Source organism: Lolium perenne, chromosome 7 (assembly GCF_019359855.2).
Source record: "Lolium perenne isolate Kyuss_39 chromosome 7, Kyuss_2.0, whole genome shotgun sequence".
Classification (NCBI taxonomy): domain Eukaryota; kingdom Viridiplantae; phylum Streptophyta; class Magnoliopsida; order Poales; family Poaceae; genus Lolium; species Lolium perenne.
In genome coordinates, this window is record NC_067250.2 from 249,654,055 (window position 1) to 249,677,150 (window position 23,096).

Here is a 23,096-nt window from a genome sequence, read left to right on the forward strand (position 1 = left end):
TCGCACGTAGGCAGGTTCATAATGTGGTGCTTGAATCCTTTTTTGTGCGGATCTTTGGCTAATTGTCAATGTAGCTAGGTTCTTGTTTATTTCTCTTGAGTGAATATCATTCTTTTTTAGTAACGAATGGTATTTCTTGCCCAGATGTTAGTGTGTCGGCTCATCAAAACATGGCCATTGAGAAGCCTGCTAGTCTGGGGCCCTCTGGGTTAAACTCACCAGACCGGACCAAATGATATCTTTTCGCCACAAACTAACTTCTGTTTTTTTAGACGAAATTAAATTCTGTTTGGCACCTGTGAATAAAATCGCGGGAATCGCCTAGACTCCAGTTTCAATGGAGCCATGGCTGCCGTTGCTCCGCCACCTCCTCGCCTCGCCGGCCCCCAACGCTGCCGCCTTCTCCTCCTCCTCGAACAACTGTCCCAGCTCTGCTCCGCCGGCCGCGGGCCTCCTCCGCACCCTCCTCTCCCCGGTGCCCACGCTCCCCGCCTCCGAACCCACCACCGTCCTCTTTCGGACCCTCCCGCCCTTGCTGCAATTCCAGGCGCTCTCCTTCCTCTCATCCTCCGCCCTCCTCCTCGACCCGATCCAGATCCGCTCGCTGGCCTCTCGCGTCCTCTCTGCTCCGCCTGGCCGGTATCAATTCTGGGTCCGCCAGGGCGCCCGCCACCTGCTCGACGGATTGCCTGACAAAGACGCTCCCGATGTCCCATCGGAGTTTATCGAGGAGTTCCACGAGCCACCGCCGTGGCTTAAAGAAGAGGCAGCTCGGGCACGTCCTGTCCTGCCGTGGCTGCCTCTCGATTGCCGGAACGTGATGCCGAGCAGGGTCCGCAACATTGCGGACGGTTTAGATGGAGTCCGGTTAGAGTGTCTGGAGTTGGAGCAGGACGAGTTTCCGGTCATCCAGGTGGTCGCGCGTCCTCCGGCTCCTCCACTTGGTGATTCAGTCGTCCATAGGGCTCAAGCTCTGCAGAAGGAGATTGAGTTGGCAGATTCGGTTTTGGACGCTCAGCAGGTGGCGAAAGACTTGCGTGATCTTTGTCTTGAATCCGGGAATGCTGAGGCAGTACTTAGCTTAGTACAGCCATGGGAAGCGGATGATGACACCGTGAGGGTTCTCCTTTCACATTTGGTACTTGAGGAAGAGGGGATGCGTGGAAAAGGGCTTCAGAGAGCAGCTTCATCTGGTCTTGTTTCGGCTGCGTTGGATATCTGCAAACGTCACCCAGCTGCTGCACTGGAGGCTGTCCTATTTCCACTTGTTCTTAGAAAGGAAGGGCTAAATGTTGCTCAGTGTGACGTGCTCACACGGATTGTCAAGGATTGTATGCATCCCTTGCATGTCACCGCCTTCTGCCACAGGCTGCTTTCAGGGGAGGAGGAAGAACGGATACCGGTTTGTATGCCTCAGCATCGGGAGAATATTGGTGCTGATTTGGTCTGGACAGATTCTCTCTTCGTCCTGTTCAACGGCATTCTCAATCAAGACGTTCGCCTGACACCAAGCACCATCGAGAAGCTAGTGTCCATAATTGATGGATGACAATGAAGTTTCGGAAGTCGCTTAAATTTGGCAACTTTTTTCTGTGCTTCGTCTCCAAGTGTTGGCATGAATGCAAGATTCATAGGCTTTTGCTTGAGAGAGCAGCCGAGACAACTGACACTTTCTTGACTAAAGCTATATTGGCAAAACTGCGGCCTACGAGTTGAAGTGCCTTCTTCAATTGTTTAGAGGTGAACTCCCAGTGAGACTACATGTAAATTCAAATTAACCAAGTATGTAATTGCATGCAAGGAATATTTTGTCTGTGACTTTTGAAATGGACACCTTTTGTAGTTCCGGAAACCATTTAAGAACGCTTCATATATATACAATTGCAATTAATTTACTATGAAATTGTTATTTACACGAAGTGCAACATTTTTTTAATACATGACTGGAATGTAATAAACTTGTTATGAAATTTAGGGTATCCAGTATAAGGTACATTACTGTTCGATTTCATAGTAAATTTCTGTTAAATAAAGTGTAAGATTTCCTTAACGGCTGTTCTGTTAACTTTTGAAATGGTCAGCTTTTGTAGTATCATAATTGAGCAATGTATCGTATATGCTAAATAACAACTTAAAAATGTTGTTTACACAGTATACGAAAATTTGTTACATATGACTCATATGACTATTCAGTGGTCGGTTCGACCAGTCATACCTACCCAAGACCATAGTTGTAGGCGTTATGTATGCATGAGATGTCGTATTATTAGGTTGTTCATTTGTTATGCTGATATTCATGTTTTTTTACATCGATGCAGGACTTATTATTCGATCTCTGCTACTCATTGTTCTCTGCCACCTTATATAGGCACACATGTTCGCATTTAAATTCAATTAACTCTAGTATTTTGCTTGGACATATGCTGCTTTGTTCCTAGGGAAACAATGGAGAAAAGTACAGAGTAGTTTCTGTTCTTGAACTAATCAGTCGAGGATGGGATCTTTTCTAGTACATACATGCTTCGTGTTACTTTTCTTCATTACTACTCTGAGTCATATTTCACATGGATTATCATTAGCATAATTGGTTTGACTGCCACTTAGACAGTAATATGCAAACAACTTTTACTAAGTTCCGGGATAAATTTAGTCTTCAGCGGCTTTTGCCATATTTACATAGCATGACTGCATCGTTTTGTAACGCGCAGCTATTCTTTGTTAGCTGTCTTGTAATCCATCTCAGTTAGGGAAAAGCAAGTCTACAGGAAAATCGAGCAGTTTATTCCTCTACTGGAAAATAAGATTCACAACACAAATACACAATACATAATTATGGCGAGTCCCACTTGACTTTGTTTACAGATGGCGCAATCAGTATTTCAGTGGCTTTTGACGCGAGTCACTTGAATACCATCTTCGTATTTTGGAACCTTGATACCTTGTCAGTGAACTTCGTAGTGGAATAGAAATTAAGGTAGTCTTGGAAACGGTATTGACTAGGATATGTAAGCTTTGGAGCTGGAAAGATTATAGCATCGGCACCTGGGTTGTAGAATGTCGCAATAGATAAGCGACTCCCATTCTGATTAGGAAGTACCTGATGGCAAATGCTCTTATAAATTCCATTGCTTATCACTTCAATCTGATCTCCAAGGTTAACAAAAATTCTATTGCCTTGTGTTGGTGGTATTGAGATCCTCTTACCATCTTTCATGAACTCCAAACCTGGAACCAGGTCATCTTGAAATAGAAGTATGATTCCCCCAGCATCAGTATGCCCACGGAGTCCCATCACTACTTCTGGATGACTACACCTGGGGTATTTTGCGACCTTTATGCCTAAAGAAGGCTTACAAAATGCTTTCTTCAAGTAATCCTTGTCCAGCCCAAGATTTTCACTCATGACTTCTGCTAGCTGCTCGGCCAACTTGACAACTTCTTCAGCATATTCAGGAACGGTGGTACTGCATAATTCATTACTGCGTATTAGTACACTTGAAAAACTTCACAAACTGTTAATTTCTATGTTTTCCTTATTTACTGGTCATGCCAACATTGATTTATGGTGATACCAAGTGTACTGTACTTTAGGTTGCAAACTCACCGAAGCAGCTCTGGAATATCATGAACGTTTGATTTTGGCTGATGATGATACATGAAGCTGCATTCCCAGTCAACATTTGAGGCGACTTTGTCAGGACTAAGGGTTTTTGCTATCTTAGAACTGTAGAAGTTCTTCTCCATATTTTCCTCGTAGTGTTTATTCACCAGTTCTTTGAATTTGTCCATGATGTCATCATTGATTCCATGGTTTTCCACCTGACATAAAATTATTGTGCATGGCAAATGATAATAGTGAGAAAGTAGAGCAGAAACTTGTGTTATCCATATAATGATCTTATAATTTCTTACTTACCCAGAAGAAACCCCATTGTGCACAGGCATCATGGAGAAGTGTCATCGTCTCTGATCTCTTCTCGCCATATAGCTCATCCATCTTTATCACTGGAATTTCCATTTCCTGAGACACTGGAGTATTGAAGTCTAACCAAATGGGTTTGTCTTCTCAAGTTGATCTGCTATAGCTACAGCAAGTTAGGTATTTATAGGCCTAGATGTGAATGGAGGGAAATATATGCTTCCGGATTTCAAAACATGGTAGTCTGAAAAATGAACAAAAGCTTGCTTCCCTATGGTTAATATGTTAAATCATGTCCAGGTACAGTTCATTGTTGCCATGGCCCATGTGATGTAGTTACTATAAGTACATCCTTCAGAACTAATCATCATGATAGTTGACTTACGAGATACACATGATGCCTATTTGTTCATCCTGTTTTACTTCCATATAAAAATGAATAATGGTGTCACCATCTTAGTTAGATTACTAGTTTTCTGCAAGGTTCAGCTTCTTTAGATCAGCTCCGCCGCCCTGAATCGTGGTGAGGATGTTACCGTGGCACAGATCACAGAGGAGTAAAATCTCAGTTTGGAGATCTTTCAGGTCAGACTAATCATGACAGTTACTTTGACTTTCTGATTCAATGCATGAAGACCTGTATGCAGAGTCAAATATAAAATATCTTAATTTCAGCCTCGAACAATTCGTTGCATTTTCGTAAGTCGATGCAAGCCTAGATTTTCTCAGGGATTTGCTAGATCATGTTTGCAGTTTTCTAAACAGCACTTGTTAGATTTCTGTAGATTATTTGAGTAGATCTAGTCATCTTTACTCTACCGTTATGCAGTAGAGCTGCTATTGTAGGTTACGAGTTGATGTTTACTCCTCCGCTCCAAATGGCAGCATGCCCTTGGCTAACTGAGTCTGCGTCACCTTAGGAGTTTCCTTTATTTCTTTTGTTAACCTTTTGTACCTTCTGGAAAGCAAGATGACATGGATTTTTAGGCAGGGCTAGAAATGTGATTTGTTATTAAGATCCCCAATCAATCACCTTCTGAAATAAAAAAAATATGCATCTCATATCTGAACACCGGTACATTGTTTGGCTCCTCTTGACTCTTGAGGCTCTTGTGCTTGATTAAGCCAGTAGATCTCTGGTGTTCCACACTCACATAACCGATGTGTTTGATTCGCTGTTGAACTTTAGCATATCTGATTTTGGGCTCAGAGGTAAGGGCATCTCCGACGCGACCGTCTGCGACCGCTTGGTCGAAAATTGCGTGTGCACTCACGCCTAGCGGCCTGATGGATAGTGAACGGGCTGTCATCGGAGACGTAAACGTGCCCCTAATATGCGCCTCGGATGTGTCTTTGCAGACGCTACGTGGCCGCACCGCGTGATCGCTTGCTCTAACCTGGTCTCGCAGGTTAGGGACAGCGAAATCGACCCCCTGTGGGGAGTAGCGCCGCGTGACCGCTTGCTCTAATCTGGATTTCATCGCGGTCTTATCAGCAATAGCGTTATGGTGGAGGTTGTGCAGCGTCTAAGGTTTGTGTGGAGGAGATGAGATGAGGCAGCCGAGCGTGCACCCCTCTTATATACATTGGAGGTAGCCGAGGGGCACGGCATGCGTGACATCGCCATTAACTTCGTTGGTAGAGGTGGACACCAGCCGCTTGGCAGACGAAACATCTCCATTAACGTGGTGCAGACTGCCGAAGCGACGCCTCGTTGTCAGTACTGGTGCTGCTGAGAAGACGTATCGAGTCAGGGTCGCTGCCAGACGATGAAACGTCCACCCAGATACGAGCGGTCAGAGACGTATCTAAGGGCATCTCCAGCGGCACGACGCAAACGGACGCTGAGCGACCGTTTTCGTCCGGCGTGACCGGAAATGCGTCTGGGGCCTGTTCCAGCGGGGCGACGCAAAGTGACCGGGCCGTCCGCGGAGACGCAAACCTGGCCCAAATATGCGCCAGGTTTGCGTCTCGGCGGACGCTCGGCGGTCGCACGGAGCGTCCGCTCGCTTCCCCACCGGGCCCTCATGGCAGCGACCTAGGTTCGATCGGCCTCGAATTCACAACCGCCGGCGACCAACCGCCGCAATGGAGCGCCGAACCGCCACGGAAGAGCAACCGCCGGCCTCTTCGTTTTACGCGCCGTCGTTAATCCGCGCACATTATAACCCCCGCATCTACGGTAATTCAAGTTCAACCGCGTCCTTCTTCATCCTCTTTTCTTCTTCACCAACACTGGCACGTCATGAGCGACTACACGCTGCCGTCCGACTCGGAGAGCGAGGGCAAGTCGCGCCGGATTCCTGCATTGGTGGGAATCGCCGGCGACGCCAAGCGATCCGGGCTCCACGCCCAGCTACCCTACCTCCACACCGAGTGAGGACGAGGAGGAGGGAGGCGGCAATGGCAGTGAAGGCCAGGAGGAGGACGGAGGCGGCGCTGCCAGCGACGCCGACGACGAGGAGGAGGAGGACTCCGACAGCAAGTTCGCCCGATTGGAGGCGCAGGAGGCGGCGGACGACAAGGCGGCGGAAATGAAGAAGTCCAGGGCGCTGGCGCGGGCGGCGCGTCGTCGTCCGTTCACCGACGACGACGACGAAGACGCCATTTCTTCCAGTTTGAAGTCCTCGACGGGCGCGTCGTCCTCTAGTTCCGACGACGAGGTGACAAGCAAGAGGCGGAGGAGTTTCCACGACGACGACGACGCAGGGCCTTCGAACAAGAAGGCCAAAAAATAGTTTTAGTTTATATGTTTTTAAATTTCTTCTTATTTGTATGTTAAATATGTTTGAATCTAGTCGATTGACGTATCCGGTTAATTGTGTAGGCTATAATCTATTCGATTGGACCAACATGACATCATGAGTACATCTTTTTCGCGTTTAAAACTTGATCATTCAACTATAAACTGTAAAGAAGTAGCACAAAAAAAACAGTTGCATATCTAAAATGCGTCGGACCACTGGAGGTAGCCCCCGACGCAAACGGATATTTCGTCCCTTGCGGTCATTTTGGCGTCCGCGGGGCGACGCAAACAGACGCTCGCGGCCACTTTTGAGCGTCCGAAATGCGTCGCCCCGCTGGAGATGCCTAAGAGGCATATTTAGACCACGTGAAAAAACAGAGAAGCAAACACGTGCCGATCGTACGACGGAGCAAACATCCGGCCCGTGGGGCGGACGGCGGACATGACGCGACCCGGCCTTTGCTGTAGGTGACCACCGAAAGTGTCCCGACGTGCACTGCTGGGATTGATTCCCACAAGATGTTGTGTCGTTTTAAGTGACATCGGGTACGGCAGCTCCTCTCACCACCTCGTTTCTCTCGTTTGCTCTCTCTCCGTCGGTTTGCTCTCTTCCGGAAGAACCACTATGTAGAGTAGTAGGTAGTGATTTAAACCACCATTTTAATTCAAAGGAATTCTGAAAAAAATAAAGGTTTTTTATAATTGAATTCATCAACTCAAACCTATTGTTACAATTCTTTTGATTTTCATGTGAATCAACACTATTTGGATTTTTTTCAAGTAAGTTACTATAGGATTCTCCTGAACATGACGTTTTAATCTTGCGGTTTTTCTATTTCTATGTTCTAAGAATCATACGAATCAAACATGCTTTTAATGGATTAGACTAGGAAGAAAACATAAATCAAGGTAAAACCTATGAAATGCACTGACTTTTTTTTATGCACGCATGCTGTAATTTTAATTTCATTATATAATTAGATCATAATTAAGGATGTAATATCATATTAGCTCATGCAATATTGTTGCACCTACTAATTTGTATGACTTAAGTGAGAATCTTAATATAGATATTATAGATTGGTGCTAGATAGTAGTTCGAATGCATGTCTTCGTTTTAAGTATTAAAAAAATACATTTGAATGTTAGAGCATCTTCAACAGGCACCAAAAAAATGCCGCATGCTAAAACAGGTTCACGACGCCTAATTTGCAACTTTTACGCGTGAGGCTGGTGGTCGCCTTACCAGACGTTGTAAACTATCCCGTGCATATAGCAGCTTTTCAGCAGACGCCCAAAACTGCAGCGCGCGAGAGATTTCAATGCAAACGTGACATATTTCATTCAAACATAGATCAAAGGGATAATCTAAACTAAGAAACATGTAATCATCGAACTCGATGCCAGAGTTAGATGAACTGGACACGGTGGATGAGAACAAATTTACCCACACAGGATCATCGTCGTCGACAGTCCCAAGGGTCAGGCGGTAGCCGGCGGAGCGGATCTCAGTGTAGAAGCTGCCCGTCGGCCGGGCACGCACGCCGCGGTAGCCGGAGGAGCTGTGGCACGGAGGCATGTCGACGGCGGTCGAGGGGGAGAACTCAGAGCGGCGCATCGGCAGTGGAAAGCGGTGGAGACATTTTACCGCGTCTATTGGAGATGCTCTTATTAACAAATCTAATATGGCATTAGGGATATTTATTAGGTATAACCATGCTAGCTATAGACGCTGTGATTCCATGTTTAATATTTATGCTGTAATTTGTTTAATGATTGTATTTTACTCCCTGTTTTCCGGTTTGTAGTTCATACATCAATTTGACTAATATATAAATTGTATAACTTAAATCTCATACCATTAGAAAATATAACACCTAAAGTTTCCACTAATACACCTTATATATTCAACTATGATATTGACAATTTTTGCTAGCCCAACAAGTACCCTGCGTGGGCCTGGCTGCACGTGTGGTCGCAGGCTGGTTTTTATTCCCCCGGGATGCGTCGGGATGCGAGGTAGGTGACCGCCCAATTCTCGTCGAAGTAGATGACCATCCCGGTCCTGGCGAGGTAGAAACTTTGACGATGATACCGGCAGCGCCACCTTAGAGAGGCTTACCTAGGGCGTCGTTCCCATATAGGGACTTCCTCATGAGGTGATCAGTCTCGTGAGGGTATTGTGGCGGCGCTACCTCAAAGAGGCTTGCCAGTTTTGCCGCGTTGGGTTGCAGCCACCTCAAAGAGACTTGCGATTTTTTTCCCGTGTTAGATCGCAGCGCCACCTCAAAAAGGCTTGCCATTTTTCCCGTGTTGGGTCACAGCGCCACTTCAAAGAGGCTTGCCATTTTTTCCGCGTTGGGTCGCAGCGCCACCTCAAAGAGGCTTGCCATTGGGCTCTCTTTAGGGGAGAGGGTGCCTTAGTATGTTGTTCAGTTCATAGGAGATTGATTCCTCTGGTTCCTCATTCGTGTGGATCCTCCCATCCTGGATGCAAAAGAGTACATGCAGAGTAGCCGAAGTGGCGAGGATGATATATTTAGAAAGACACAACAGTTGTTATGATTCGTGGTCCCTTGTGGGAAAAAAGAAATATACAGGAAGTATCGGGTGGATGCTTCCATGGGAGCGCGGGGCTTTTCCCTCGAGGAGGGCCTTGGTGGTGGGACGGTGATGTTCGCACGGGCACACCAATTGCAGCTCGCAAACATCCTCGCCTTCACCTTCGATGGCAACAACATGTTTTCCATCAAGGTAATTAGTAGCAGCCAATGTCGGGCGGAGTATTGATCTGGCAGTGACGTGAGTAGGCATAACGTAGTCCTTGTTGAGCCTTCTTCGCCGCAAGCAAATAGTAGGTAGTCACCGCTGGCCTGGTTGTACTTCTATGCAGCTTTTGTAGATGCTTAAGCATGTCGAGTTGGAGATCTCTATCTCTCGGGGCATGTCCTATAACTATTGGTGCTTTTGCAGTTCTAATGCTGTCATTTCAATCTTATGTGGAATGTTGATTGTCCTCCCTACCAGGGATGTCTTATAAGGGTTTCCGCCTCTCGGACCTGCAAGGCATGGTTACGAAATCATGATGAACACTAAGTTTGTAAGAAAGATTTCCGCTTTTCTCTCATATCTTGTTGCACAGTCATGTCCCTCGCACAACACACTAGTGTCGATAGTCTGTGAAAGCCGAGTGTGGCATCACAAGAGGATGGATGAAGATCTATCATTGCGGCTCCTTTCCAACGGAGTTCTCGCTCGTGTGAAAGTATCCTTCGCCTCATGACGAGCCGATCATGCTTTGCAAGTTGAGCATCAAGGGCCCGAGCTGGTGTTAACTGCACCTCCATCTACACGTTCTCCTCTGGAGATCGACCCTAGGCCCCGTCGCCGATGGAGCCATGAAGGATGATCTCTGCCGTCCATAGCCATCGTTCTACACTAGATCATTGCCTGTTTGTAGTCATGATTTGCTCTTTTATGTATTTTTGTTAAGTTTTGTTGGTGCTCTTAACTTCTACTGCATGAGTTGGCATTATCCATAAGTGACATAATATTGATCGAGTCACAAGATAATGTATAAAATTCTACTCCGTATAAGCAATTGAGGTGGAACATATATTGTTGTTGCTATTTTATGAGTTTGCATTGTTGTTATCTTCGTAGGTGACGAAAGCAGAATCCCCGACGTGTTGTGTAAACTTCTCAACATTTGCATATAATCGATTAATAGGTATTATGTAATCAATACTACCTCCGAATCAAAAAATAAGGCGTCCTCGTTTTACGTGCTTTTTGTTTGACCAAGAATTACTTCAATATATAAAGATTGTTTGTATGAAATTTGCATCATTAGAAAGTGCTTTTCAATACGAATCCAACGATACTAATTACATATAATATAATCAAGATTGTGTTGCTCAATTTTTATGGTCAAAGTTCGTCTTGGAATACACGTGCGCCTTATTCCTTGGGACGGAGGTAGTATTACAACTTATTCCGGTTGAATGTAGGGGGAGGAGCGAAAAACGGATCCTTGATGAGATGGCTTTCACTTTGTGGCTTATGCTATCTAAGATGACAAGGTAAATAGATGGAACAAACGTATGTTCTAGTTACCTCCAGTTGATTCTTGGGGTATAAATATCTATTTATGTACTATCTGGAGAAAAAAAAAAGAGTTTAAGAAAAAGGTATGTCAAGTTTCTACACCTGAGATGCCACCTTGTTTACCTTCTCTGCATATTGTTGCAGCTGGAGGTGGATTGTTGATCCTGCACCCGACATTATCGTGTCATATAAAGGAGGTGGTGGATTGGGTTTACTCTCTGTAGAGTCTGTTGCATCTGAAGCTAGTAGATATGATCATGTACCTGATGTTGTCGTGCGACGGTAGGGAGCTTGTGGATCCAGTAAAATGCTTTTGTACAACCCGATGCATCTAAAAATGGTGGTGATGATTCTGCTGAATCTAAGCAAGAAAGATATGGTTCTCTGGAGAAGATATTGATATGAGGTGGCAATTATCTACACGTGACCTGAAGTTAGCAAAGATAGCTTATATTATATGGAACATACTATCTTTGAACCACTATATAGCTCCAATGATGTGGTTCTCGAGACCATCTACATGAAGTCATTGTCACTTCAAAAGACCAGCTAACATGTTTTCCCGTCTCATGCATCCTATATGACTAGCTGAAGCACTGCAAATGACGGATTAACCAATCTCATTCGGTATGGAGAGATGAGTTATGTTTATGTCAAGATAATTCATGATGATTTGGTGAGATTCCATGCTAACATGTATGGGCGAAGTGAGGCGTGAGCCGTAGTCTTCACACAGTCTTGGCTCTTGAACACACATAATTTTTGGGGCAATACATTGGAATCATCACCAACTACATCTTGTTCTTCAGAAGGGACAACCTCCTTTGTTTTTGGATATGTAAGGTGTTATGCTTCTTAGTGTAAATCCAATTGACCATGTGCTTTAGGTGGCACAACGATGTTAGGTGCAGACTCCTCAGTACCAGCTCCACTTGTATTGGTCTCTACTCAAGGTACGTAAGTGGTGTGGCAGACACCAGTGACAACATAAGCTAAATCTGTTCATATTCTCCTATCATGATCACTGTTAGGGCCAAAAGTTTATCACTAACATGGCCCGGCTTCTGTAGGCACAAGTCCGAGATCCATCATTAAACCTAAACCCAACCCTACATATTATTTGTGTTGGCAGTGAACGGCCAATTCGGTGGCTCACACGTTGGCAATGGAATGATGCGGTTTAGAATTAAGAAAACTTTGGTTACTTATTTATCCCAACTTTATTATGAATGCTTTGACATAGGACATCTTCGAAAATTAATAAACGTCACATGTATTTCCCCTAAAACAAGTGTATACATCGAACTGAAACTACTTCCTCCGTTTCCCAGTTTTGGGAGCTTCGTTTCCCGTCTTTAGGTCTTTTGTTTGTAGGGGCGGCGCTCAGGTGGTGGTGGCAGATCTTCGGATCGTCAAGGAGCTTCATCGGCAGTTCATCCTACTTCTTCGTCTCCGGAATGGATGTGGTCTTTTCGACCCGTTCGGCGACTTCCCGTCCGCAATCAACAATGTCAGGCTAGCTCAGGAAGGAGCGGCAGCGGCGGCGCGCCGTCGACACGGTCTGGAGGTTGAAGATGAAGGGCTTCTCAAGGATCTCGTTGTAATTTTCGTTTTTCTTGAGCTGCTTTGTACTGTTCGGTGTTTCTTTTAATGCCAGTGTCCTATTCGTAAAAAAAAAAAGAACTGAAACTACTTCCTCCAGCCCCAATTACTTGTCACGTTGAAACCAGAAATTTTATTATGACAAGGGAAGTACCGACAGGAAACAGACATTTGCTGAAAGTTGACAAAAACGAGAGGAAGAAGGCTGCAGTCAGCCCGGATCAACCGAAATGAAGCACACAAAAGCCACAGGATGTCCTAGTCGTAGCTAGCTACTAGCTAAGCTCGCAGGGAAACAAACATGCACGGGCGTGGCGTCATAATCGGTGGGATCTCAAGCAGAGGCGGTGAGCCATCGCTGGTTGGACCAGAAGCAACTGTAGTTGCGGATCTCGCCATACTGTGCGGCTTCACTACTGGGCAAATGCGCCATCTTGCTCATGGAGGTACCGAACTGCGCAAAGAACCACCCTTGGTCCTGCGCAAAGTTGTTGACCCACCAGCGGGTGGTGTGGTTGCGGAGGAGCTGCAGGTCGGAGGTGAGCACCCCCTTCCCGGCCAGCAGGTTGTGGTAGTACTCATTGTCGAACCTGTCCGGGGTGGTCACGTCGAGGTCCTGCAGCCGGTTGGCGTCGCTGCTGCAGTTGGCGCGGAGCCGGCGAGCGAAGCCAGTGCTCTCCTGGAAGCGGTCCTGGAAGCCGCCGCAGCTGGACCTTCCGATGGTGTGCGCCCCAGAGAGCACCACCACGTCGGCGACGTCAAAGCCGCGGGTCGCGAACCTCTGGAGCAGCTCGGCGGCGCTCAAGTCGGGCCCCGGCAACTCCCAGATTCTGGCGAGGTCAGCGGGGGCTAGGCTGTCTTTCAAACCGAGCGGCACAGCGTAGCCTGGCACGTTGAAGTGCATCACGGCCTCGCGGGTGGCGAGGTTCATGATGTCGGTGCAGGAGACGGTGGGACCGCACGCGTCTGGGCTCTGCACCTTAGCGCGGATGGTGTCGATGAGAGCCATGGCGGTTGGCCTTATCCCCTTGTTCTGGGGCCAGCTCGTCTCGCTCCAGTACCTTCCATGGACTAGAAGCGAAGCGTCGCAGCCTTGCGGGAAGCAGTCGTGGAACATGATGCGGAGGAGACCGGCGGCGATGCCGACGTCCTCCTTCAGCGCCTCCTCCACGGAGTCGTGCACCATCTGCCGCAGTTTGGGGCACGACTCATCGTGGAAGTCATAGGACGGGCCGTCGGCTTTAGGCATCGGGAACATCAGCGCCGCAACTAGGACTATCACCCCCAACATTGCTGCCCTGCTCAACCCCATTGATCCTATTCCTACCTTGCTTAGCTCTCGTTTCTCTATGGCCACCCTACTCTGTGTCGTACTCGTACTAGCTAGATGTCACTCTGTGAGTGAGAGTGTGTATTCCTCACGTCCAGGGGTGGTGTTATTTATAGCCAGCCAGAGTATCTCGCTCACCAATAATTACTGGCTAAAGGAAAAAAAAAAGACTAATGCCCACAGCTTTCAGCTCCTACAGTAGTAAGTTAATAATGCATTCATGGTTTGCTCCCATGTGTCAAAACACCACTCTACTCATGGTATAGTGAACAAAAGTTTGCTCAATAATTGGTATGGTTTATCCCTTTACATGTTATAACTGGTGATTCAAAGTAAGCAAAGTGTTAAATAGTGGGCTATAGCCTATAACGCCCCGATGATCTTAGAAGCTACGAAAGGCTATAGCCGAGTTGTAGCACAGCTAAGGCCCGTATAACGGTTTTGTTAAATAATGAAAGAAATCAAAAATTTGTTAGCAATATTTGTATATATAATTCACATGTGTATTGCATATTAACATGATCACATAACAGGTACAGATAACCAGAACACAGTTACATCCACATTTACATCATTAAGTAGCAGCAAGTTAGGATATAATTATGTCAACTATTACATAACCAACAAAAGTACAAAAGCATGTAGCAGCAAATTCTTGGACTAAAATTTTTCCTAGAAATTGGGCCCGCAGCAAATTTTGGGACCAAACTTTTTGGGCCAGCTGAGCGGGCAGTTAGCGGCTACAAGGCTAAATTGGGGCTAAATTGTCATAGATGGGCTATTAGTGGCTATTTTCATTTTAGCCGCTGAAGACCTTAAATGTAGCCCGAGACCTCTCGAAAGGTTATAGCGGGGCTATTTAAAACTTTGCTTAGAAGCAAGTGTAAATGGATAAACAAGGTGTTCCTATTACCGCCTCAGGACTAGCTCATCTGATTTATGATGATCATGTTTTTGTGATCATGGGCATAGTTAATGTAGCAAGAATGCCAACAATAATTAGAGTGCATTGTTAGCAGAACAAAGGTACTGAACTGATCCAATTATATGATATGCTAAGAGATGGTTTCGTCACAAGTTCTTTGTGTTATCATCAAGTTGTTATCTTATGTACAGGTCCTTAGACCATGAGAATATCATGTAACATCATAAGGGAAGGTATGCTTTGAACTCATCAAACGTTACGCCGTAATTGGGTCAGCATAAAAGTGATATTCAGGTGTAATGGAAAGTGTGTCTGGGACTTGGATAGTTCAAGATTGAAATATTGCTCCTCCTGACGATGGGGATATACACTCTAGAGCCTCTTGGTATTGTGATGTCACATAATCGCTGACGCATGGTGATGTTGATCACGAAAGCACAATAATACATGAATGAGTAAAGAGAATGAAGCCGGAACGAGATAACTTGTATAGTGATCAAGGAGTTGATTCAAGGGGATACCTAACTCTCACCTTGGGTTGTCCCTAGTAGAGGCAATGGGATTAACATTTGCATTAACATTGGGTTCACTCAAAGTTATTTGTGTATGTGTGGGATCCATCACTGATGTCCAGGTCCCTATGTTGGTCATTGATCTGAAAGGAAATTTGTAGTCATGTCCGCGTATCACTAAACCTTCTGGATCACATGCCCAAGGTTAAAATTCTGTTGTGAGAGTTCTTTATTTTGTATGTGGTTGAGAGATTGTTCAGAATAGTTCTGGAACATTTATATGTGAGAAGGAAACTATCGGAATCATTCCAGAGTTTTCGAAATGGTTTTGTAGTAATATCAGAAGTGTCATGGATTTACCATTTATGTTTGGCATTTATCAGGAAAGTGTCGGTAAATTTATATACCTTCTCCGTTCAGAAATAAGTGGCTTAGATTTGTCTAGATTCACATGTAACTACACACCACAATGGGTCTTGATACATGTGAATCTAGAAAAAACTGAGCCACTTATTTTCGGATGAAGAGAATATAAGGAAATTAGGGTTTAGAACTTTATCAAAAAGTTCCGGATTTATCGGAGAGGTGCCCAGAACTGGGCATCCCTAAAGCGATGCTCCCATGGGTCCTAGTGGCCTACATTTAGCTAGCCAAACCATTCCCTAAGGGGCCAACCGAATAGGTTGGAGGGGGTTGGCTAAATCCTCCCACCTACCCCTTCCTTGTGAGGGTGGGGAGCGGGCACCTACGGTTGGGGGAAGGGGACGACCAAACCTTTCTTGTTGGGGGGGGGGGGGGGGGGGGGGTGGGCAAACCTTCTTTGAGTGGGGGGGGGCAAGGCTATCCCTCCCCCCTCGAAGTTGGTACCCTCCCCTCCGCCTCCTATATAAACCCATCCCGTCTCTCGTAAACACACAATTGCTTCTCTTTGGCTTTCTCCTCTGTCTCTCACGTGTGTACAGTTCTCTTAACATTCATACATCAAAAGGCTACACCACTCTCACCGACATAGCTACGCCCTGGACAGTGGAGCTCTGCTAGATTGCTTAGTTGTACGTGTGGATACCGGTGGAGGGAGCAACTGTCTGATCCTAAGGATTAAAGATCAACGGGGAGATATCCTCGTGGATGGGGTGTTGGACTGCAAGAGCACATATTCGTCAGAGCACGATTTTTTGAAAGTATTGTTTCTAGTTTTTATATCGATCCCAACAAGGAGCTTAGGAAAGTGTTTATCTGCCGCTTCTGTCGCACTCACGGTATCACTAGTACACACGATTTCCTACAATCCTACCCTTATGGGTTAAAACTTAAAAGAACTCCTAACTTTTATAAATTTATGCTTGATTTCCAAATATTTATATCGCAGTCTCTAGCGGATTCCAAAAAAAAAACTTAGCAAAAAAACAGTCACAGTTGGGAGTTAGACCACTCTAGCGGATCCCAATAATAAGTGCTTCACTCCTGGAAAAAATCTAGAGATCTCAAAAAATACCTCTTGTCCTCATAAAACTTGGGTTTGAAGTCTCACTCCCGAAAACCTCCCATTCTTTTGGTAGGTGAACATTCTTCCCGATCGTTACGTCCATCTAGTCTTCGGCGGGCCTTTTGCTATCGTTGCATCTGCTCTGATGCAACCTACTTTAGTTTTTTACCTCCTATGACACCTCTAATCGAAGATCCTCCCTCCATCATGGACAAACTTTCATGGCCCTCCAACGAATTGGTCATCCCCCTGACGACCTACAATGTACTCTGGCAACCCGTTTTTGGCCTCGCCCGTCCTCTGGTTGTGCTGGCGACCTCCGCCAAGAAGTAGACGACCAGGGCGAGAAAGAAGGGGTCGAGCATGAGGAAGAAGGTCACTGCCACCACGAATCTTGTCGCTCCTACCACACGTTAATTGGTGCCGACTGTCATCGTTTCCAATGCTAGCGGCGACAATACAACGAACATACAAAGGCCAAACAGTTACCCTGAGATCCTTGCTTGCTTGTCTTGAGCGGCGAGAGGCTCCTTCCTCATTTTGAGGTACATTTTGTGCAAGATGAATTGTGCCTACCCATCCAGTCTACTTTGTAATTAGAACTTTGTCATTCTTCTTAATGAAACGAGAACCATCCCGTTGGCCGATGGTTTAGAGGGTGGTTGTTGTCCCCAAATCCAATTCAAGTTCAGATTTGACACCTTATGTGTAAAGCGGAATATAATTTCAAGGGATATACATCGTAGTGAGCCGCAGGGGCGAAACCCCCCTTTAGGCAAGGCAGGGAAGCCGCCTTATCTTGATTTTTAGCGAATGCACTCATATGTACATGTTTTTTCTGAATAATTTAAGTGGTCATACAACAAAAATAGATTTCGTATGAAAACGTTATGCTTGTTTTAGTGAACACTATACAAACCAACTTCGAACCGAGAACGTGAACTATGTATAAAAAATATAGACTCATTTTCTAGGTTTAATGTGAATAGGATTGCTTGACTTGTAGAGGTTTATCATGAATCTTACTATATAGAAGATAACATTGAGCTATGTGTTATTCATACATGTAGAATTGGCGATTTTAAAGATTTCTTGATATTTAAAAGGCACAGCATGTTTCCTCTGACCACATTATCAACTCATTGAATTGTTTTTGCTTTTTTCAGTGGTGACGCTAAGAATTGAAATGTATTTTCTAGCGATAGAGATCATTAAGTCTAAGTTGCGCATCAAACGAGGGATGTTTATAAATCTTGATTGGTAGACACGGAAGATCTTTTTAAAAAGTAAAGTTTTGCCATTGAGATGAAAATTTAGTATGTTTACATATTTTACTTATAATCAAATATGATTATATTTTCATTGTTCTAAATGATGTGTTAGGATCATTTATAACATTAATGTCTCATGACTATTTTTTTTTTTGTCTCCGCACCATTTTCCAAAAATTTGCTGCCCTATCTCAAATTATTTTTATCCTTCGCCACAGGTGAGCCGCAGCCCTCATGTGATAACTTTGTCAATGTTAAGGTCTGCAACTTCGGCCTGGCATGGTCAGCGGTACGAGTATCATGGTATGAGGTTGCGTTGTGGTAGTGGTTGGCATGAGTTCGTTCAAACGACACCAAAATCTCCTGCACGTTCCCGAAGTTCTTGCAAATACATTTTTGATAAACAGTTGATATCTCAACTTCATCGTTAACCATAATTCTCTGCAGGAGAAAGACTGATGCCACGATAACACATGGTGAACCACTAAGCCGGCACGAATTAGAAGCTGCGTTCAAGCAGCAGATAGCCGTGCCGCCCCTGATCCCAACTTCATGCTGCCCACTACGACGAATGCCAAGTAGCCATCACGAAAAGTCAAACACTAATTCATTGTTTTCCCTTTGCTTTATAATCGTCCCGCGCGTATGTATTGTAGCATCAGCAGCTCAGTTCGTGCAGGCCATACAGTACGCAGATCACCATGCAGTCCGCCGGCGAGGAAGCGCCACGGCTTGCGCCGGCCACATCTGAGGACGGCGGCAAGAGCCCGGCGTCACCGTCGATGGACAACGAGCGGCAGATCCCCGTGGACCCCGTCTCGCTGCGGCACCTGGGCATGGTCGCCGACCCGGACTCGCCGCTCTCGGCGCCGTCGGTGATGACGGAGCTGGTGGCGCACTCGTCCCCGCTCCTGCCGCCGCTCCGCCGTCCCACCTTCGTCGGCGCCAGCCTCCCGTGCTCCGCGGCCTCCTCCCCGGTCCACAGCGCCTCTGCGAAGCGGGAAGAGCCCAGCCTCGCCACGGTCATCGCCCTGAGCTCCCTGGCGCGGCAGCACTCCGCCGCGCTCGCCCACTACGTCACCTCGCCGACCGCGGCGCCCACCACGCTCTCCAGGAGCGCGTCCCGTGCCGAGGGGAGGACCATGGCGCCGCACGACGACGAGTACCCGCACTTCGAGTTCGACACCGACGCGGACGCCCACGGCTTCAAGTGCGGCGTGCTGTGCATGTTCATCCCGGGCTTCAACAAGAAGAAGCGGGGCTCCCCCTCCGCGGCGGCCGTCGTGTCCAGCATACAGAGGCAGCACTCGGGCGCGAGGCGGCGGAGCAGCGTGTCGCGGATGGCGTCCATGGAGAGGTTCGAGTGCGGGTCGTGGAGCCCGCCGCCGCCGCCGCCGCCCACCTCGGCGCCGCACGTCGACACGGACTTCGCGATGGAGGTGGCCAAGGTCAGCTGCGCGGACGACACGGACTTGCCGATCAAGATGGCGTTCGTGTTCGATGGCGACGCGAGGGGGGTCCTGAAGAAGTCGGCGTCGGAGTCGGAGTCGCGGCGGGCGGAGTCGGGGGCGCCCGTCAAGATGGCGTTCGCGCTCGAGGGCGAGCCGAGGGGGATCCTGAAGAAGTCGGCGTCCGCGTCGCAGCGGCAGGAGTCGCCGGCCCCCAGGATGTCGTCTGCGTCGCAGCGGCACGTGAGGTTCTCGACAGCAGCCGCGCCGCCGGCGTCGTGCCCGACCTCGCCGTGCATCACGCCGCGGCTGGCGATGGCCAGGGCGGAGTTCAACGCATTCTTGGAGGCGCAGAGCGCGTAGATATAGTTCATCATGTACGTACGTACGGTGCATGTCTGTTTTTTCTTGGATTTCTCCGTGCGTGTTCGCGAGTGGCATGCGCTGCCGGTACGGGCGCGCCGTCGCTGGCCGGAACAGGTTTTGTTTTTCCGGCGTGTTCCATTCTTGTTCGGTTGTCCATATTCCAGTCGACCAATTCCCGACGGCTTTTTTGGGGGGTTATTACGACCGACGGAGGAAACAGGAAGAGGTTTGTGTTCTACAGCTCTACTTCAATCTCGTTTGTGCGTGAAAGTCGATCGGCTCTTGCTATGCTAGGGTTTGCCATGAATCGATCGAACCGTGAAATGGGTCTCCTTTGGGAGAATATTTGAACCAATAAAGGAAAACACTCTTCTACTTGGTTTTTTAGTTTAAATTGGAACTACACTCACGGCATGTCCAGACTAGTACCACCGGTGGCGATGGAGGCGGTTCCCTCATGTCTGACCAATACCTCGGTGTTCCTCGGCTTCGGGATCCTCCTTGTTCCTGTTGGTCCGGTTCGTTGCCCGCAGTTTCGGTGGTGTCTCTATGGCTGTGGTGGCGCGCGTTGGTGGGCGGTGAGGTCGGTGGAGCACGATGGAGCGTCAGGAACGGGCTTGCGAGGGCCGGGAGAAATCTTGTTCCATTCTTGTTCGGTTGTCCATATTCCATATTCGAGTCGACCAATTCCCGACAGCTTTTTATGTGGGATTATTACGACCGACGGAGGAAACAGGAAGAGGTTTGTGTTCTACAGCTCTACTTCAATCTCGTCTGTACGCTTGCTAGGGTTTGCCATGAGTCAAACCGTGAAATGGGTCTCCTTTGGGAGAACAACAATGCTACACTTACGAGATTTTGGTTACGGGATCTGGGTTACGGGATGACGTGGAAACCAGGGATTAACTATTGTTCCTGAAAATACGGGAGGATCAGAGATGTGCACCATCAGTCTTTTCTCCACCTCACCCTGTAAAAAATTCCCGTATAACCAATAAAGGAAAACACTCTTCTACTTGGTTTTCAGTTTAAATTTGAATATACTCACGGCAATAACAATGGACCGGACGGATGCACCACACTCGCCGTGTGCGGGTTTTTCCCTACACATAAGGCCACGTATAATGGGGTGATGTCAGCCTTTTCTTAGAGATGTCACGTTAGATTTTTACTTTGTTGGAGGAGAGAGAATGAAGAGAGAGAATGTTTTTTCCCTTAGCTAAGGGATCATCTTTTAGGAAATAAGAGAAGACTATTTTCTCCATTGTATCACATATGTCTTCTCTTAGAAACAAATTTTCTATTAAAATTTAATTATTCATATTAATTGCTAGAGATGGATGTAAGAGATAATGCATTGTATGACTTATATTTAATTCTTCTCTAGCTGATGTGGCGGGATAAGGGAAGACATGCCTTCTCTACCATTGTACATGCCCTAAGCGTAGTAAGAATGAATCACTCTCAGGCATCTCCAACGGGGCGACGCATTTCAGCGTCCGAAAATGTCTACGCGCGTTCGTTTGCGTCGGCTGAAATGGTAGAAATCGACCGCGCGTCCGTTTGCGTCGGGGTGGCTCCAGCAGCACGACGTATTTTTGGCTCGAATTTCCATTTTTTTATAACATGAAAACATAATTTATATAATCGAACACATGGAAATAAATCCTAAACGTCTGCGCCTACTGCTTCTCCTCGTCGTTGTCGAGCACGACGAGCTCCGGTACCACCCACGACCAGTTGGGAACCGGCGGAACGTACGCCGGGCGCGCCGGCGGTGCTGGAGGTGGAGGTGCCAGGGCTGTGGCTGTGGCGGAGGTGGAGGCGCCCAGGGCTGTGGCGGAGGTGGAGGCGCCCAGGGATGTGGCGGCGGTGGAGGCGCCCAAGGATGTGGCGGCGGTTGAGGAGCCCAGGGCTGAGGTGGGGGCCCCCACGGGTTGTACGGTGGTCGTTGTGGCGTGGCCGAGTCCTGTAGCGCCAGTCGTAGGGCTTCATCCTCCAACAGGCCCGACGGCATGATGCCGGTGGCATACCGGGGCAGCGGTGGCTGCACAGGTCGGTCGTTCTCGGAGACGAGGACGCCGAGCCTATACCTGAGCATTTCTCGGGCCGGGCCGGGCCTCGGGCCGGGCCGACCAAGGCCCGACGCAGAAAATCTCGGCCCAGGCCCGGCCCGACCCGACCGTCGGGCCGGAAATCTTGGCCCAAGCCCGGCCCATCATAAGGAAAGCCCGTCGGGCCTCGGGCCGGGCCGCTTCCTTAAATCGCGCAAAATGATGGCCCAGGCCCGGCCCATGCTGACCATCGGGCCAAAAAATCTGGCCCAGGCCCGGCCCACAGACATGGTCGGGTCGGGCTTGGCCCGGGAATTTCGGGCCGGGCCGGGCCGGGCCGATCGGGCCGGGCTGCCCATGGCCAGGTATAGCCGAGCCTCACGATCTCGTCGTCCGTCATGTTGTCCGGGTACTCAAACTTGCGGCCCTCCGCCATGGCCAACTGCCATTCCTAGAAGACGACCGCGACGTAGTTGCCGCTGTCGTCCTTGACCTCCTCGTTGTGGTACACCAGCGCCGCGACGTAGATCACAAGAGATGACATACCACGGTACGAGTAAAGAGTACTTGTCGGTAACGAGGTTGAACAAGGTATGGAGATACCGATGATCGAACCTCGGAAAAGTAAAGTATCGCGTGACAAAGGGAATTGGTATCGTGTGTAAATGGTTCAATCGATCACTAAGTTATCGTTGAATGTGTGGGAGCCATTATGGCTCTCCAGATCGCGCTATTGGTTATTGGTCGGAGAGGAGTCTCGACCATGTCTGCATAGTTCACGAACCGTAGGGTGATACACTTAAGGTTTAATGTCGTTTTAAGTAGATATGGAATATGGAATGGAGTTCGAATGTTGTTCGGAGTCTCGGATGGGATCCAGGACATCACGAGGAGTTCCGGAATGGTCCGGAGAATAAGATTCATATATAGGAAGTCACAGTTTAGGAATGGTCCGGTGTATTTATGGAAGGTTGTAGAAGTTCCTAGAATCATCTGGAATAAATCACTATGGAAGGAGGAGTTCCGGAGGGACTCCACCAACCCTAGCCAACCCACCAAGTGGGAAGGTGGAGTCCATGGTGGACTCCACCTAGTTGGCCGGCCAAAGGACAAGGAAGGGGAGCAATCCCACTCCACCTAGATTTCCCTATTATGGCAGTTTTGGAGTTGAACTTCAGATTGGTTTTGGGGCAAACCCTAGGGGGTTCCACCTATATAATGAGGGAGAGAGGGAGGGGGCCAGCACCACTTGGCCGCACCACCCAAGGGGCACCAAGGCCGGCGCCCTAGAGCCCCCCTCTCCCAAACCATAGCTTCTCCCTCCTCCTTC

General features: G+C 47.7%; 3 protein-coding genes and 1 pseudogene across 3 annotated transcripts; 2 read left to right on the forward strand and 2 right to left on the reverse strand.

The window, feature by feature from the left end:
- Nucleotides 1-246: 246 nt before the first annotated feature.
- LOC127313273 (uncharacterized) lies at nt 247-3,701 on the forward strand (annotated as a pseudogene).
- Nucleotides 2,728-4,079, reverse strand: LOC127313274 (1-aminocyclopropane-1-carboxylate oxidase 1). Its single transcript, XM_051343821.2, has 3 exons — nt 3,917-4,079; nt 3,605-3,819; nt 2,728-3,464 (listed from the first exon to the last, which is right to left on the reverse strand). The coding sequence occupies exons 1-3, from the start codon at nt 4,016-4,018 to the stop codon at nt 2,900-2,902; spliced, it is 882 nt and encodes a 293-aa protein (XP_051199781.1). The 5' UTR covers nt 4,019-4,079; the 3' UTR covers nt 2,728-2,899.
- Nucleotides 4,080-12,492: 8,413 nt separating this feature from the next.
- LOC127313276 (peroxidase 22.3) lies at nt 12,493-13,779 on the reverse strand. The gene has a single exon (XM_051343822.2). It carries the CDS (start codon nt 13,684-13,686, stop codon nt 12,709-12,711), a length of 978 nt encoding a protein of 325 aa, XP_051199782.1. The 5' UTR covers nt 13,687-13,779; the 3' UTR covers nt 12,493-12,708.
- Nucleotides 13,780-18,443: 4,664 nt separating this feature from the next.
- Nucleotides 18,444-20,062, forward strand: LOC127311887 (uncharacterized). Its single transcript, XM_051342372.2, has one exon. It carries the CDS (start codon nt 18,600-18,602, stop codon nt 19,707-19,709), a length of 1,110 nt encoding a protein of 369 aa, XP_051198332.1. The 5' UTR covers nt 18,444-18,599; the 3' UTR covers nt 19,710-20,062.
- The last annotated feature ends 3,034 nt before the right edge of the window (nt 20,063-23,096 follow it).